Here is a 13,676-nt window from a genome sequence, read left to right on the forward strand (position 1 = left end):
CAGCAGCTTGCCGTTAACTTCAGCGTCTGAGAAGCCCTGGGTAACTGCACCCTCTGGTGCTGGTACAGGTGAGATGATACAGTGAAATGAAGTCACCTGCTTTATTTCAATTTACTTACACAATTTGCAACTCTGTAGCTCTCTGCTATGGTACATTAAGAAAATTAGCATGTAAGAAAAAAATCACCTGCTTATGTAAATTGATGGTGATTTTTATCTATGCAGACAGAAAGGGGGGGGAAGCTGCAATCTAGGTCAAATGACTAATTTTATCTATTGGTTCAGATGCCTCACTTCACCTTTCTCTGTAGCTCAAAGCAAGAATTTAAGGTCAAGGAACAGATAAGCAAGAGCTTGTGTTGTTTATTCTCCAGTAAGGAGTTAGCTGCCTGACATCACTGAGTTCTACATTATTTGAGTTGAAGACAAAACTGAGACCCTCATCTAGATAATAAACCCTAACATTATGAAAAGAATCAACGGATATATCTGCTTTAATTGATGAAAGACAAACAAGACAAGGACTAGGCACCAATTTTACCTTATGCTACTTTAGAAAGCTTCAGAACAAAGGAAAATACCCTCAAGTACCTCAGGACAGACAAGACAATTCCTCTAAAAAGAATATGATTCCAGTTTGTCTAAGTCTGACAAAAATTAGATGGATGTGTTACCTTAGTCACTAATGACTGACTGCCCTTCCCAAATTCATGGCTGGGAGTCAGCCCTTCCAATTATACTGACTGCCAGGAAGGTGTGCTAGAGACAGAACCCAGGCTTTGTGCTTGCTAGACAAGTGCTCTACAAACTGAACTGTCTCCCCAGGGTTTATTCTTCCTTTTTAAATAGTTATCTTTAACATCCTATGTCCATTAACAGGGATTGGTACAAACATGTGTAAATCCAGGAGGGGCTAGAACTGTGCTGGTCAATGAGGCAGACAGACCATGTGGCTATGAAAAGCCTATTCTAAAAGTGCCTAGTTCAAACTAAGCAACTGAATTTTTATAACCTTAGTATGAAAAATGTAAAATATATCACTAATAATTTTAATAGAAATGACAGTATGTTCAATATAATGAGTTAAATGAAACATATTACTAAAAACAACCTCACCTGTTTATTTTGCCTCCCCCCAACCCACCCACCCACACACACACTGTGTCTACAGCTCATAAAACCAAACTCACAGCTTTCATTATTTTCCTTCTGGGCAGCACTAGGTTTTGCTAGGTGCATTCATAAAAGCTCCTTCCCTTGCAAAATCACTGTAGGAAGTCAGTCTCTCCCTGCAGCAACCTTAAAGCTGAGCCAAGGGTCATTTTCTGGAAAGTCCATCTGCAAATCACTAAGTCCTTTACCAATTTTAGAACTTAACTTACAAAGTAATGTAAACACACACTATTGTCCCAGTCATTTTACTTGATGACACACACACACACACACACACACACACACACACACACACACACACACACACACACACACACACACACACACGGTTATATTTAAAGCTTTAAAAAACCTGAGCAGTGACTGATGTTGGAAAGCCTATAATCCTAACTACTTGGAAGCTTGAGGCAGGAGAATGCTGCAGTGAGTTCAAGGCTAGCCTGGGTAACATTGTCTCAGAAATCACACAGTAAAGGTCTTCAGAATCACATAGTAAAGTGTGCTATCTTACTAGCCCCAAGAGAAGAAATCTAAAACACTTAAAGGTGTTTTACTACCAAGAAAATAGTAGCTTCTAACTGCCCAAATAGGCAGGATTTTCACAACTGAACACGTATAATTCTCATCAATCAATCATTAACAAGAGGAGGAGAACAACTGAATATTTAAAATCTGATCTCCATTGTTTAGTGGTTAAGAGCACTTGTTGCATCCAGACAGCAGTGGTGGTGTATGCCTTTAATCCTAGCACTTGGAAGGTAAAGACAAGTGGAGCTCTGTGAAATCAAGACCAGCCTGGTCTACAGAGTTAGTTCCAGGACAGCCGGGGCAACATAGAGAAACCCAGACCAGGCAAATATGTGACGTACGTACATACATACAAATATACATACATACATACATGAAGCAAACATTCATACATATAAATCCTTTTTCAAAACTTGTTTTAAAATGTGATCTCAAAGTTGGACAAGGTGACATTTATCTTACACACAAGCACTCTCTCTCTCTCTCTCTCTCTCTCTCTCTCTCTCTCTCTCTCTCTCTCTCTCTCTCTCACACACACACACACACACACACACACACACACACCAGAAAGGGTCTCACATATCTCAAGGCTAGCCTCCAACCTCCAACTATATATGTATTTGAGGATAATCCTACTGCTTCTACCTCCCAAATGCTGGAATTGCATGAGTTTATCATACTGCCTGATTTTATGTGGCTTTATGCATGCTAGGCAAGGACTAGACCTTCATCCCCAGTCCTCAATCTTCCTTTAAACCTTTGTAATAGTTAGCTTTAAACATTTCAATAGTTACCTGTCCTGAAGAAACTGTTGTGTGGTCACTAGCAGATTTTACTTGCCCACAAATAATGTCACTGTGCCTTTCAAATATTAATGCCATTTTATAAGACTCTCAGAAAACAGTGGTTTTTTTGTTTTTGTTTGTTTGTTTTTTCCCTGAGACAGGGTTTCTCTGTGGCTTTGGAGGCTGTCCTGGCACTAGCTCTTGTGTAGACCAGGCTGGTCTCGAACTCAGAGATCGACCTGCCTCTGCCTCCCGAGTGCTGGCATTAAAGGCGTGTGCCACCACCTCCTATCTAAAACAGAGGTTTTTATGAACAAGGAAGTCAAGGTTCAGAAACTTTTAATAACTTTACCAGAGTCACAGGATTATTGATAGCAAAGTCAGAACCAGACTCTATCTTGCCTTGTAGCAAGCTTTGTTTAGTATTCTATTATATAATTAGCATCATGAATAAACTCCCAAAGAAAACAGTATCTATACACAATGAACATCAAGTTTTCTGGTTTATTAAACTACAAACACAAACTCAGGGTCTAAAAAAATGTTAGTAACAATAAAGTGCTGCTGATACTTAAAATCTGGGGCTGGAGAGATGGCTCAGTGGTTAAGACCACTGACTGCTCATCCAGAGGACCTGGGTTCAATTCCCAGCACCCGCAAAAACTCCTTTTAAATCTCTCTCTCTCTCTCTCTCTCTCTCTCTCTCTCTCTCTCTCTCTCTCTCTCTCACACACACACACACACACACACACACACACACAATTAGAGGGAGAAAATCAGATGCAATCATTCTTTCAAAAGCCATCAATGATCTATCTTCTTGGTAAATGCAATAGCCTTTCTCCATACTAATTTTCCTTGACTTTTAATGTGAACCAACATCACACCTAGTCTCCTAACAGCCTCCTACACACGGGGCTGTCATTCATGGTGAATACATTTCCTATCTGACTGAGCTTTAATCTGGCCTCCAGTAATTTTCTACCACAGCAGAACATCCCCTAAGGCTCAGACAGTCCTTAGCAACACTACCTTTTAATTTAAACATTCAAAGAATTAAATTTAATCCATCATTCTCTTACTTAAAAACTTTCAATAGCTGTCATTTTACAGGGTTTCAGACTTTTTTCATTGTCACCTCCCCCCACAAGAAATTTACTTTAAAATTTGGGGAGGGAAGGGCTGCTTCAGTTGTTAGTGTTTGGCATGCAAGCATGAGGATCTGAGTTTAATCAGGGCAGTGGCTGGCATGGGCCTGTAATCCAGTGCTGCAGAAGCATAATAAACAAGGGGATCTTTGGGGCTTGCTGGGCAGCCAATCTAGGTTCGGTTAGAGATCCTGTCTCAAAAAAGATGAAGTGGAAAAAGATACAAGAATACACATGGCATCAACATCTGGTTGGATGTGCAAGCACATATGCCACATGAGAGAGAGAGAGAGAGAGAGAGAGAGAGAGAGAGATCACATGCATGCATGCATACACACACACACAAACACAGAACAAGCACAAAAATAAAAATTTTTAAAAATTTCCTCTAATCATTCCCCTTGTAAATTTTTGTTGTTATTTTTGTTTTTTGAGATATAGTTTCTCTGTGTAGATGTGGAGTCTGTCCTGAAACTGGCCTCGAACTCACAGAGATCCGCCTGCCTCTGCCTTCTAAGCTCTGAGATTAAAGGTGTGTGCTGCCAACATCCAGCTCCCCTTGTGAAATTTCAATACTATAGATAATGTGTATATATGGTACTTTATTCGAGAAAAGATGAAGACTCTTGCCTTCTCACTCCTGCCACATTAATAACCTCTACTTCAGCATGACTTCCCAACCTCTTTTAGCTCTAGCTTTAGCCTACATCTCCTATCTCCCCATTTGCAACCAAGTGGTTTCTTGCACCTGGGTCCATCCTACCATCATAAAAACACTCTATAAGAAACTGCCCATTTGTCAACAAGCAAGTTTTCTTCCATGAATAGTTTACCTATTTTAGGAAACAGCATACCTTCTCTATGCTCTCAATAACATCCAGGGACCACCTAGGTTACTGCAGTTTTGTTTTTAGTTTTTCTAGGCAGGGTTTCTCTGTGGCTTTGGAGGATGTCCTGGCACTAGCTCTTGTAGACCAAGCTGGTCTCGAACTCACAGAGATCCGCCTGCCTCTGCCTCCCGAGTGTTGAGATTAAAGGCGTGTGCCACCACCGCCAGGCTTCGGAGTTTTGTTTTGTTGAATTTTTGTTTTCTTTTTTAGATAAGGTCTTATTCTGAGCCCAGTGTAGCCTGGAACTCACTATGTGGTCCAGACTGGCCTTGACCTTACAGCATTGCTCCTGCCTCAAGTTTCTGAGTGCTGGGATTACAGACAAGAGGCTGAGACATCACACTCATCTTCCTAACTAATTTCAGTTTTTACTAAGGTTTTGTGAACTGAGAGTAAGAACACTATTTTACAAATTACTTAGTTACTATTAATTCCTTCAAGACAAGATCATGACCCTTAGAAGACAAGATAATCCCCTGTAACTCGGTACAGTACACCACAAGCAGAAATGACAGAAGCAGCTTGAAAGAGGCTTCTGAAATCAGCCAAGAACTAAATATCCTTACTTAACTGGCTCTTAATAGTGCCAGTCCATAGCATGCTAACAATAAAAACATAAGGACTAGTGAGTCCCAAGTACCAATAACTTTCACTGTCTGACAGTAGACTTAACAAACTAATTCAAACTGCAGATCTGAACCTAAATGTAAGAACACATCACTATCCATGTCAAACATCCCTGTATACACTACTCCCACTCATACCGTTACACTGAACCGTTAAAAAGTTCACTCTCAACATAGTTGCTCCAGAAGTCATCTTTCTATAGTTTCAGAGTGCTAGAATTTTTGCTAATATTTCTTGGCTGGGCACCTCTGAACTACCAATTAAATCTATCATGAATTGTTACATGTTCATTGAGTACACTATAACTGATGCCTTAGGCATTCTCTGTTACCCCCAAGCAACAACAGGATCAAAGTGACAAGCTATTTTGGTTAGGAAATCATTGTTGATGTGCATTAGACATCCCAGTTAACAAACAATTCACTGGAGTAGTATGGATGCACAGGGAATCGTAACTAAAACCCAAGCATAATCTACCAAGCAGCTTCATTCCATTTACTGATTAAATGACAAATGGAAGCAATTACTTTGGCCTTGACAATTTCCATCAGATAGTAAATCATTGTATTAAGGCAATATACAATATTTGAAGCTGATCCTTGAATTTACATCAATAAATCTGAAAAAATTTTTTTGTTTGTTGTTTGTTTTGTTAAGATAGGGTTTCTCTGTAGCCTTGGCTGTGCTGGAACTCACTCTGTAAACCAGGCTGGTCTCGAACTCACAGAGATCCACCTGCCTTTGCCTCCTGAGTGCTAGGAATAAAGACGTGAGACACCACCAGGCTATACACCTGATTAAAAAAAAGAAAAGTTTTAAAATAATAAAACAGCCACTCCATTATACCACACAGAAGTCAATAAAAACTTGGACAAGTCCAAGTCATAAAGGAAAACATTCCAGAATGCTAGTAGAGGTCGTTCTACATCAAAGAATAACTTTGATCTTCAGATGTTAAGCTTTGCAGAAAAAAAAAAAGCCAGAAATCTATATTCACACATACATCCAGTTAATGCTTTTGGCAAATATCTTCCTCTGGCATGGCAAACAGAAAGGGGAACTGTATCAGCCCCCAAACTGACTGATGCCTAAGAAGTCATTTAATTTAGAGATGTTTTAGCTGGTCTGAAATGTAATTTTTTTGAAATGTACTTTTGTTTTCCAATTAAAAAAAAAAAAAAAAGTCTTTTGCCTGGTGGTGATGATAGCGCACGCCTTTAATCCCAGCACTCAGAAGGTACAAGCAGGCAGATCTTTGTTAGAGGCCAACCAGCTACACAGAGAAACCCTGTCCCCAAAAAAGTTTTTTCTAAGTTGATATTCAGTAGTATATCATGAAATTAATTTCCAATAATAAAAAATTTCTCTTTGTTATACTGTGGGTTTTTTAAAACATAATCTTCACAGAGTTGGAATCTAAAATCATTTTGAATATTACAGACTACAAGCTCTCAATCACCAAGAAACAGATACAGTGATATCAGACTGTGTAACTTTTATCCTCTAAGTCTTCTTTGTTTATGAAGAACCTGTAGTTTTTAAAGATAAGATAATTTGTAGTTGAAATTAACAATATAGATTTCCACATTGCTAGCTTCACACGGATACTCTGTTATGTCTAGAAGAGCAATCATTTCCTTTTTATGGCGCAGGCTCTGCTTCTTCAAAGCTCTTTGCACAAAGCAGACCCCCCACCCCCCGGAACCCAGAAGTGCCTGTTAATCTCGGCTGATGATAGAAGAGAAACTTCTCTACACTACAGAATAGCAAAATACACTTTTAGTGTACTACTATTTCTTAAGTAACTTAAACCAGGATTTTCTCCAAACATCCCAAAATTATTCCCCATTTTTTTCCAACATCTAATTTCTTACTTACAGTGTAAGAGGGCCACAGAAAACACACCTCTAATTTTCACAAGATGAACAAGTTAGAAATCTCTGCCATGCATGAAAGTTTACACTGAATAATTTTTCATTTAATCACATTTTCCCCACCTCACAGGAAATTTATTTTTCATCTAAACACAAGTGAATTTCCACTAAAGCAACCTAGACAGTGATGACATCCTTCACTTGTTACTTCCCAGTATGTAAATCCACAATAGTTTCTACAACGGCACAAATGATGACTAGAACACTAGCAAAACTATACCCATATTAGCTCTGTTTTGTTGTTGTTTGACTAGAGAGCACAAGAGTATTTTCTCCTTGGCTCTGAATTCAATCTTCTTTATCTCCTTGTCATGAATACAACTGAGGGGAACATTCTATGGTAGTTTAAAGTCATGCTTCCTAAAATAATTTGCATGTTGATATCATATGGTGAATCTGATAACCTGGGAAGATTTTCCTGCACATTAACAAAAGCACTTTATCCTTTTTATTTTTTTTAAATCAGCAATAACTACAATAGCATCCACTGAGGACTTACTGTATGCCAGATATAATTGGTTTATTAAGATCACCTCATTTGACCCTAGTACCCATCTGACATAAGCACTATGATCCCCATTTCACAGATGAGGAACTGAAAGAGTAAATTATCAAGATCACAAAGTTTAGTGATAAGTCACTGAGTGTCATCACAGTAAAGCTGAAGTTTTGAAATACAGATAAAAGTAATTTGCTAAAGATATTAAAATAAAAACATTCAAAGCTTCCCAACTTTATTTGAAGTACAAAGACAACAGACTGGATGAATCCAAGGATCTTTGATCTTTTACTTAATTGGACAAACCAAAAGCTAAAACATTAATTTCATAAAGTATAGGCTTTGCTTGGACTCACTTTTATCAGGGAAGCATGTAGAATTAATCCAATCTATATTTTATGTTGACAGTGTCAAAACTGCCTGGGCTTAGCAGTCCTCAAACTGCTCTCATGTGGTCAGCTTACTCCAATTCTTCCAACGGTACACTTCATAAGACCCTGAAGCACTTTGTCCCCTAAGTTGTCACATTTTTAAAGCATGATATTTTTCTCCAGCAGAGGTGAACTACAGACAAAGGGATACATTTATATTATCTTCACCAAATGACAGAAATTACTGTTTGTGTTTTGTTTCTGTGTTATGACAATGTCCCTATGGGCACCCAGAAGTCCTGACATTTGATAATGCAGGTCAAATTATATATGTTTTAAGAGCCAATGAGCAACATCTATCATTGGCAATGAATGTATCTCAAGCTACCCCTGATCACATTACCAGGTAAGCTGGAACCCTTACTTTGAGATAAAACACAGCAGACAGTCGTTAATGAAACCTTAATTGAACTGTCAAAGCACCATCTTTACCAGCAAGCGAATGGGTAACTCACTATTTTTATACAACTGTCCGAGACTGATATGTTATTCTCTAGTAAAATTTAACAAAAAGATAAATCAAGTCAGGTACACTACTAAACTGTTCAGTAATAAATCTGAATGGTAAATACTGCATCATTTCTATGAATATTTCCCCTTGGCTGCATTGAAGACCAGTACCCCTCAAAATTATATCCACCTTTTTGGCCATTAGCTAGTACCCCAAGGTGCATGTCCATAAAAAAAGGGGGAGAGGAGGACATATAATTTCCCATCATAAGCTATGCCAGAAAATATTCAAAAAATTACTGACTGTTTGAATCTAAGTGAATCTTATGATACCCAGAATAATTACATATAGAGTACTGACTTAAATGATGTGTCACTAGAAGGATATTCTTTTTTTTTTTTTAGGAGGATATTCTTATGTTCTCTTTAATTATTTTAGGAAATAATTGTTTAGATGCAAAGAAAACTTTTAAATTAAAAAGAAAAACCCTATTTTAGTAGGTTAAATGGTGAAAAAAACCTCACCAATACCTGGAATTTCAGCACCTACTACCAATTAATTCTGGTTTTGTTACCAAATCTCTAGTTTTAGCAATCTTAGGTCACACAGCAGTTAAATTCTAAATAAGCAATCCAGACAGCAAGTCATCAATATGTAAATATAAAAATAGAAAAGCATTTGCATACTAAAAACACACACCTGGTACTCTTCCCCTTTTTCAAACTAAATTGTATTTCACCTAAAACAGCTGATAAAAACATTCCTGCAAGAACTAGCAAAATCTGATTGTGAAATGAAGACAGATCAAAAAAATAAAAAATAAAAAAAAAGAAAGAAAAACCATTCGAGGACACAGCAAGATGGCAGCCACCAGCAAACCAAGGACAGAAGCTCAGAAGGGCCCAAAACCCGCTGTCACCTAGATCTTGGATTTCCAGCCTCCAGAACTGAGAGAAATAAATGCCTATTGTTTACACCAAAACAAAGAAGTCAATAGATCAATCAATCAACCAACAAGGAAATCAGTAAATGAAAAAGGCATCTCGTAGCACTGTCCTAGGTGCTAGAGGAAACAAACAAGACTTCTATTCTAGACCAGAGCTTCTTAACACGTGGGTCTGGACCCCTTTGCAGATGGAAGGACCCTTTCACAGGAGTCACCTAAGACTACTGAAAACAAATATTTACCATTTATAGCAGTAGCAAATTACAGTTATAAAGTAGCAACAAAACTAATTTTATGGTTTGGGTCACCACAACATGAGGAACTGTATTCAGGGTCACAGCATTAGGAAGGTTGAGAACCTCTGTTCTAGACTAAGCATAGTCAGGCACCTCTGCAATCCAGGCACTCAGAGGCATCAAGATCACACCAAATTTGAGGTCCAGCGGTCTATATAGCCGAGTTCTAGGCCAGTATTGAGACTTTGTCTCCAAAAGTTACAAAAAAGTACTTGGATATATAGTGTTTATCCTCAAGGAACTTACAGTGTATTCAGTAAGGGAAGGCGTAAACACAAAGTCACAGAAGATGGTATCAGAGGTGTATGTCAAGTTCATGGTGCAAGAGACAGTCTACAAATCTCTAGAATGGATTCCCACCAAGCACTCGTGGATTTTCAGATGAGAGATTCCTAACACCCGCTCCCACAACATTTGCCAGAGGAGATGCTAGAACACTCCCTTTTAATATTTTTACTCTTGCCTCAAACCTGAAGTTAAAACTTCTACAAGTCATATTGCCTTTTGACAGAAAGATAGTGAACAGCACTCTATACTCATAAGTACTAAAAAGTGTTTCCCTTTTTGTATTCCTAGTTTTCAGCATTGACACACCACATCTAAAAAATCTAGATACTCAAAAGTTTGTAAAATGATGACAAGAGTTAAAGCAAAGAACCAATTTTCTCCTGCTCTCCTCCCATCCCCCACAGTTTGGAACTCCTCAAGGGTTAGGCAAGGAATGGAAGTTCATAGTGAAGTCCCTGGGGAGGGTGCTATGGAAGAGAAAGAGGAAAGCAGGAACAGGCAGGTCCCTGAACAGAGTGACTGAAAAGGAACCATTATGGCCTACACTCTTTCCCATTAGGAATCCCACAGTCCCTGGAGAAGCAAGGATTCAGCAATAACCTCCTTGCAGGCTAGCTGAGAAAAACTGGACTCTTGTTTTCTTCATTTTAAAAAAAGAATTAAGAATCAGCTCACTTAGGTGCCCAGACTATAAATTCTGAAATATGAAGATAGCTATTATGCAAATAATACCTAGCTGAACTTTGGCCTTTAAAAACAAAGGCAAAAAGGAATTATTTACAGGCTAGTTCCAAAGAGTTCTTTTTTGTGATGGGTAGGGTACTTTGCTGGACATTAAGAATCTATATTAGCATGCACTGAAAATATGAAATTATTTCTCTACACTGAAATTCTTAATTCTTGGAAGGGGGGGAAACCCCTTAGTTCATTCTGTTTCACCAATCTTCCTAAGAAGGGCAAACACACAAAGATATTGCATCTAACAAATCTTTAGACTTTTAAACATATCTGACCACTAGCAAAAGTAATAGCAGTTTCATCTGTTAAATGTACACTTCCTACCAGAACAACTGGCCAAGGGATAAAAGCACCCTAAGAGCCAGTGACACCACATTTTAACAAATGTGGGCCACTGCATAGCTCCAGTCTACTAACCTCATTTGTGCTACTCGTGTGTGATGCTATATTTAATGCATTCTTATCAGAAGGCTAAGCTTCATACTTCCCAACGTTAGCTTTACAGTTTAAAATAAACCACTCAAGTGATGATTTTTAACTGGTTCAACAATGAAACCTACCTTTCTTCGAAAGGCCAAGATCACAATAAAGTATGAAAAGACACAGTGGGCAAGAAAGTTGTTTACACTAAGTATATTCTGCAGGGGACTAGTGGGGGAGCCAGTTGTTGACACCCACTGTAATTGAGCAGCCAATCAAAACTACCACACATGAGATGACCAAGGTCTTTGTAGAAGTAGTGAACACATCCACCTACTGATCTTACACTCAGTAGGTCACTGAGGTTCTTATAAGGCCAGTTTAATCGTCTGCAAACTTGTGTCTCTCAGGAGAAAGTGCTCTACTACCATCTGTCATGACTCAAAAAAGTCAGGCCTCATCACCAATGAGGGTGGTTCCTCAAGTCGAGTTGAGAAGCTTGCTCTACTTTGGTCAAGACGAAGTGAACCATGAATCATGGACTGCCCCGTGAGAACCATGTGGCGTGGCATTGTGTTTTTGATACTCACCAGACAACACCAAAGGCTCCATATCCAATAGGTCTATCGGGCTCAATGTCCAGCTGCTGCTGTGGATGATGCGAGTGGTGATGGTGGTGCGCCTTAACTGTAGCAGCCGCAGCAGCCTGCACCTGAGCTGGGGCTGCTGCAGCTGGTCCAGGAGCTTGACCCGGGGCAGGTGATGGGAAATACGGCTGTTGTTGCCCAGGGTTTAACATTGCTGCGGCTGCAGCCGCTGCTGCGGCTGCCGCAGCTGCCGAAGACGTATGCTGTTGTACTGGGTGTACAGCAGCAGCCGACCCCGGATGAAGGTGGTGTTGAGGGTGGTGGTGGTGGTGAAGGTGAGGAGGAGGAAGGTGTGGAAGGTGGTGATGGTGGTGGTGGTGGTGACCTGCTGCTGCTGCAGATGTACCGCCATTGTAAGCCGCCATCATTTTTGCGTTGGCTCTTGCGCCACAAAGAGACATTCAAAAAAATGCCCTTTGATTGGAAAGCAAACTGGGTCAAGCTGTCATTTGGCCATTTAAAAAAGTGAAGAAAACCACTCACTCCACCTCAAAAAAAAAACATAGAGCGTAACTGGCTTTATGTCTTCATCAGTCAATCCAAAGAAGTTAGAGGATCTTGGGTGTTTGACTTTTGGGTAAGAGTGTGTGGAAGAGTGTGGGTTGACAAACATAAAAAGTTAAAAACATAAAGTAAGAGGGGAAAAAAAGGAAAAGAAAAAGGGAAAAGGGCCCCTTCCCCCCAGGATTCCTGCCACAAGTGGATACTAAAACTCCATTCTTAATGGGGGGGAGGTTCCAACTTTGAGTGTGGGAATAAAGGCCAAACCTCCCGACCCCCTGAACTCCACACACCAAAAGGATCTGGTAACACAGCACCCTTGGAATCTTGTAAGAGGGTTGACTCATCTACCCCTTCCATTCCCACATCCTTTTCTAAACACCTCCCACCTCCTCAAAAAAACACAATTAAAAAAAAAATCCAACCTCTCTAAATAAATAAGATGAGGGGAAATTGTCAGGGAAACCAGCTTCCAGTTCCCCCTCCCTCGAAGTCTCAAGCCTTCCTACATCTCCCCCTACTCCTAGTCTGGTTGACCTGATTGGGGGGTGGGGGGGTTTGTACCAAACTTTACTGGGCAGAACGAGCCAGGGAAGGAGGCTGAAAGAAGAGAGTGAAGCGAGGAGGCGACAGGCAGGACAGAAGAGGAGAGAGAGAACCCCGGCAAAAGTGAAGGAAGGAGGTGCAGGGAGGGAATGAAAGAGCGGTGGGCAGCACTCGGACGGCCAGACACAGGGAACCGCCCCGGGAGGAGGTTAGGGTCCCGGGGCCAAAGAATAGGAGCCCCGGGAAGCGGGCGGGGGACGGTCGGAAGCAGGCTGACTCCTGCCCCCGCCGCCGCCGGCTGCTGGTGCTGAGGAGGGTTGGGGGGGAGAGCGGGTGGGTCCCCCGCGCGACGGCCCCTGCAGGGCTCAAGGCTGCTTCGTCTCCCCCCCTCCCCCCCACCCGGCTTCCGTGCCCACGGTCGCTTTCTCCACAGCCGCTGTGGCCGCTTTCTCTTCAGCCGCCGCCTTCTCAGCCGCCGGTGCCGCCGCGGCCGGACTCACCTCCCCTAGCAAAGCCGGATAGAGCGGAGCCAGCGGCGGACACGCGCAACCAGTCGCCGAGGCCCCGCCCCCGCCTCACATTGACCGGCTGCCCTAGCCAATCCACGCCCACCTGTCCGCGTCCGCCTCCAATCCCTGGCCGGAAGCTTCAGACAGGCGCACTGTTCGACCAGTGGCAACCGGGTGTGGGTCTCCTGGGGAAATCCCGCCCCCGATTCGGGATGGGCAGACAAACAGGCCAATCAAAAGACAAATTTTGGCCTGATCGACAAGGCTGAAAGCCAATTAAAAACCAAAGATCTCCCTGACTTTTTTTTTTTTTTTTTCG

General features: G+C 41.0%; 1 protein-coding gene across 1 annotated transcript in view; it reads right to left on the reverse strand.

Moving 5' to 3' along the window:
- The window catches only part of Nlk (nemo like kinase), a 129,459-nt gene extending 116,067 nt beyond the window's left edge, over positions 1 to 13,392 (reverse strand). The window contains exon 1 of the mRNA XM_027426561.2: positions 11,745 to 13,392. Coding sequence (XP_027282362.1) covers positions 11,745 to 12,202 — 458 coding nt within the window. The 5' untranslated portion in view covers positions 12,203 to 13,392. The remainder of the gene's footprint in view (positions 1 to 11,744) is intronic.
- Positions 13,393 to 13,676: the final 284 nt, after the last annotated feature.

Source organism: Cricetulus griseus, chromosome 7 (assembly GCF_003668045.3).
Source record: "Cricetulus griseus strain 17A/GY chromosome 7, alternate assembly CriGri-PICRH-1.0, whole genome shotgun sequence".
NCBI lineage: Eukaryota > Metazoa > Chordata > Mammalia > Rodentia > Cricetidae > Cricetulus > Cricetulus griseus.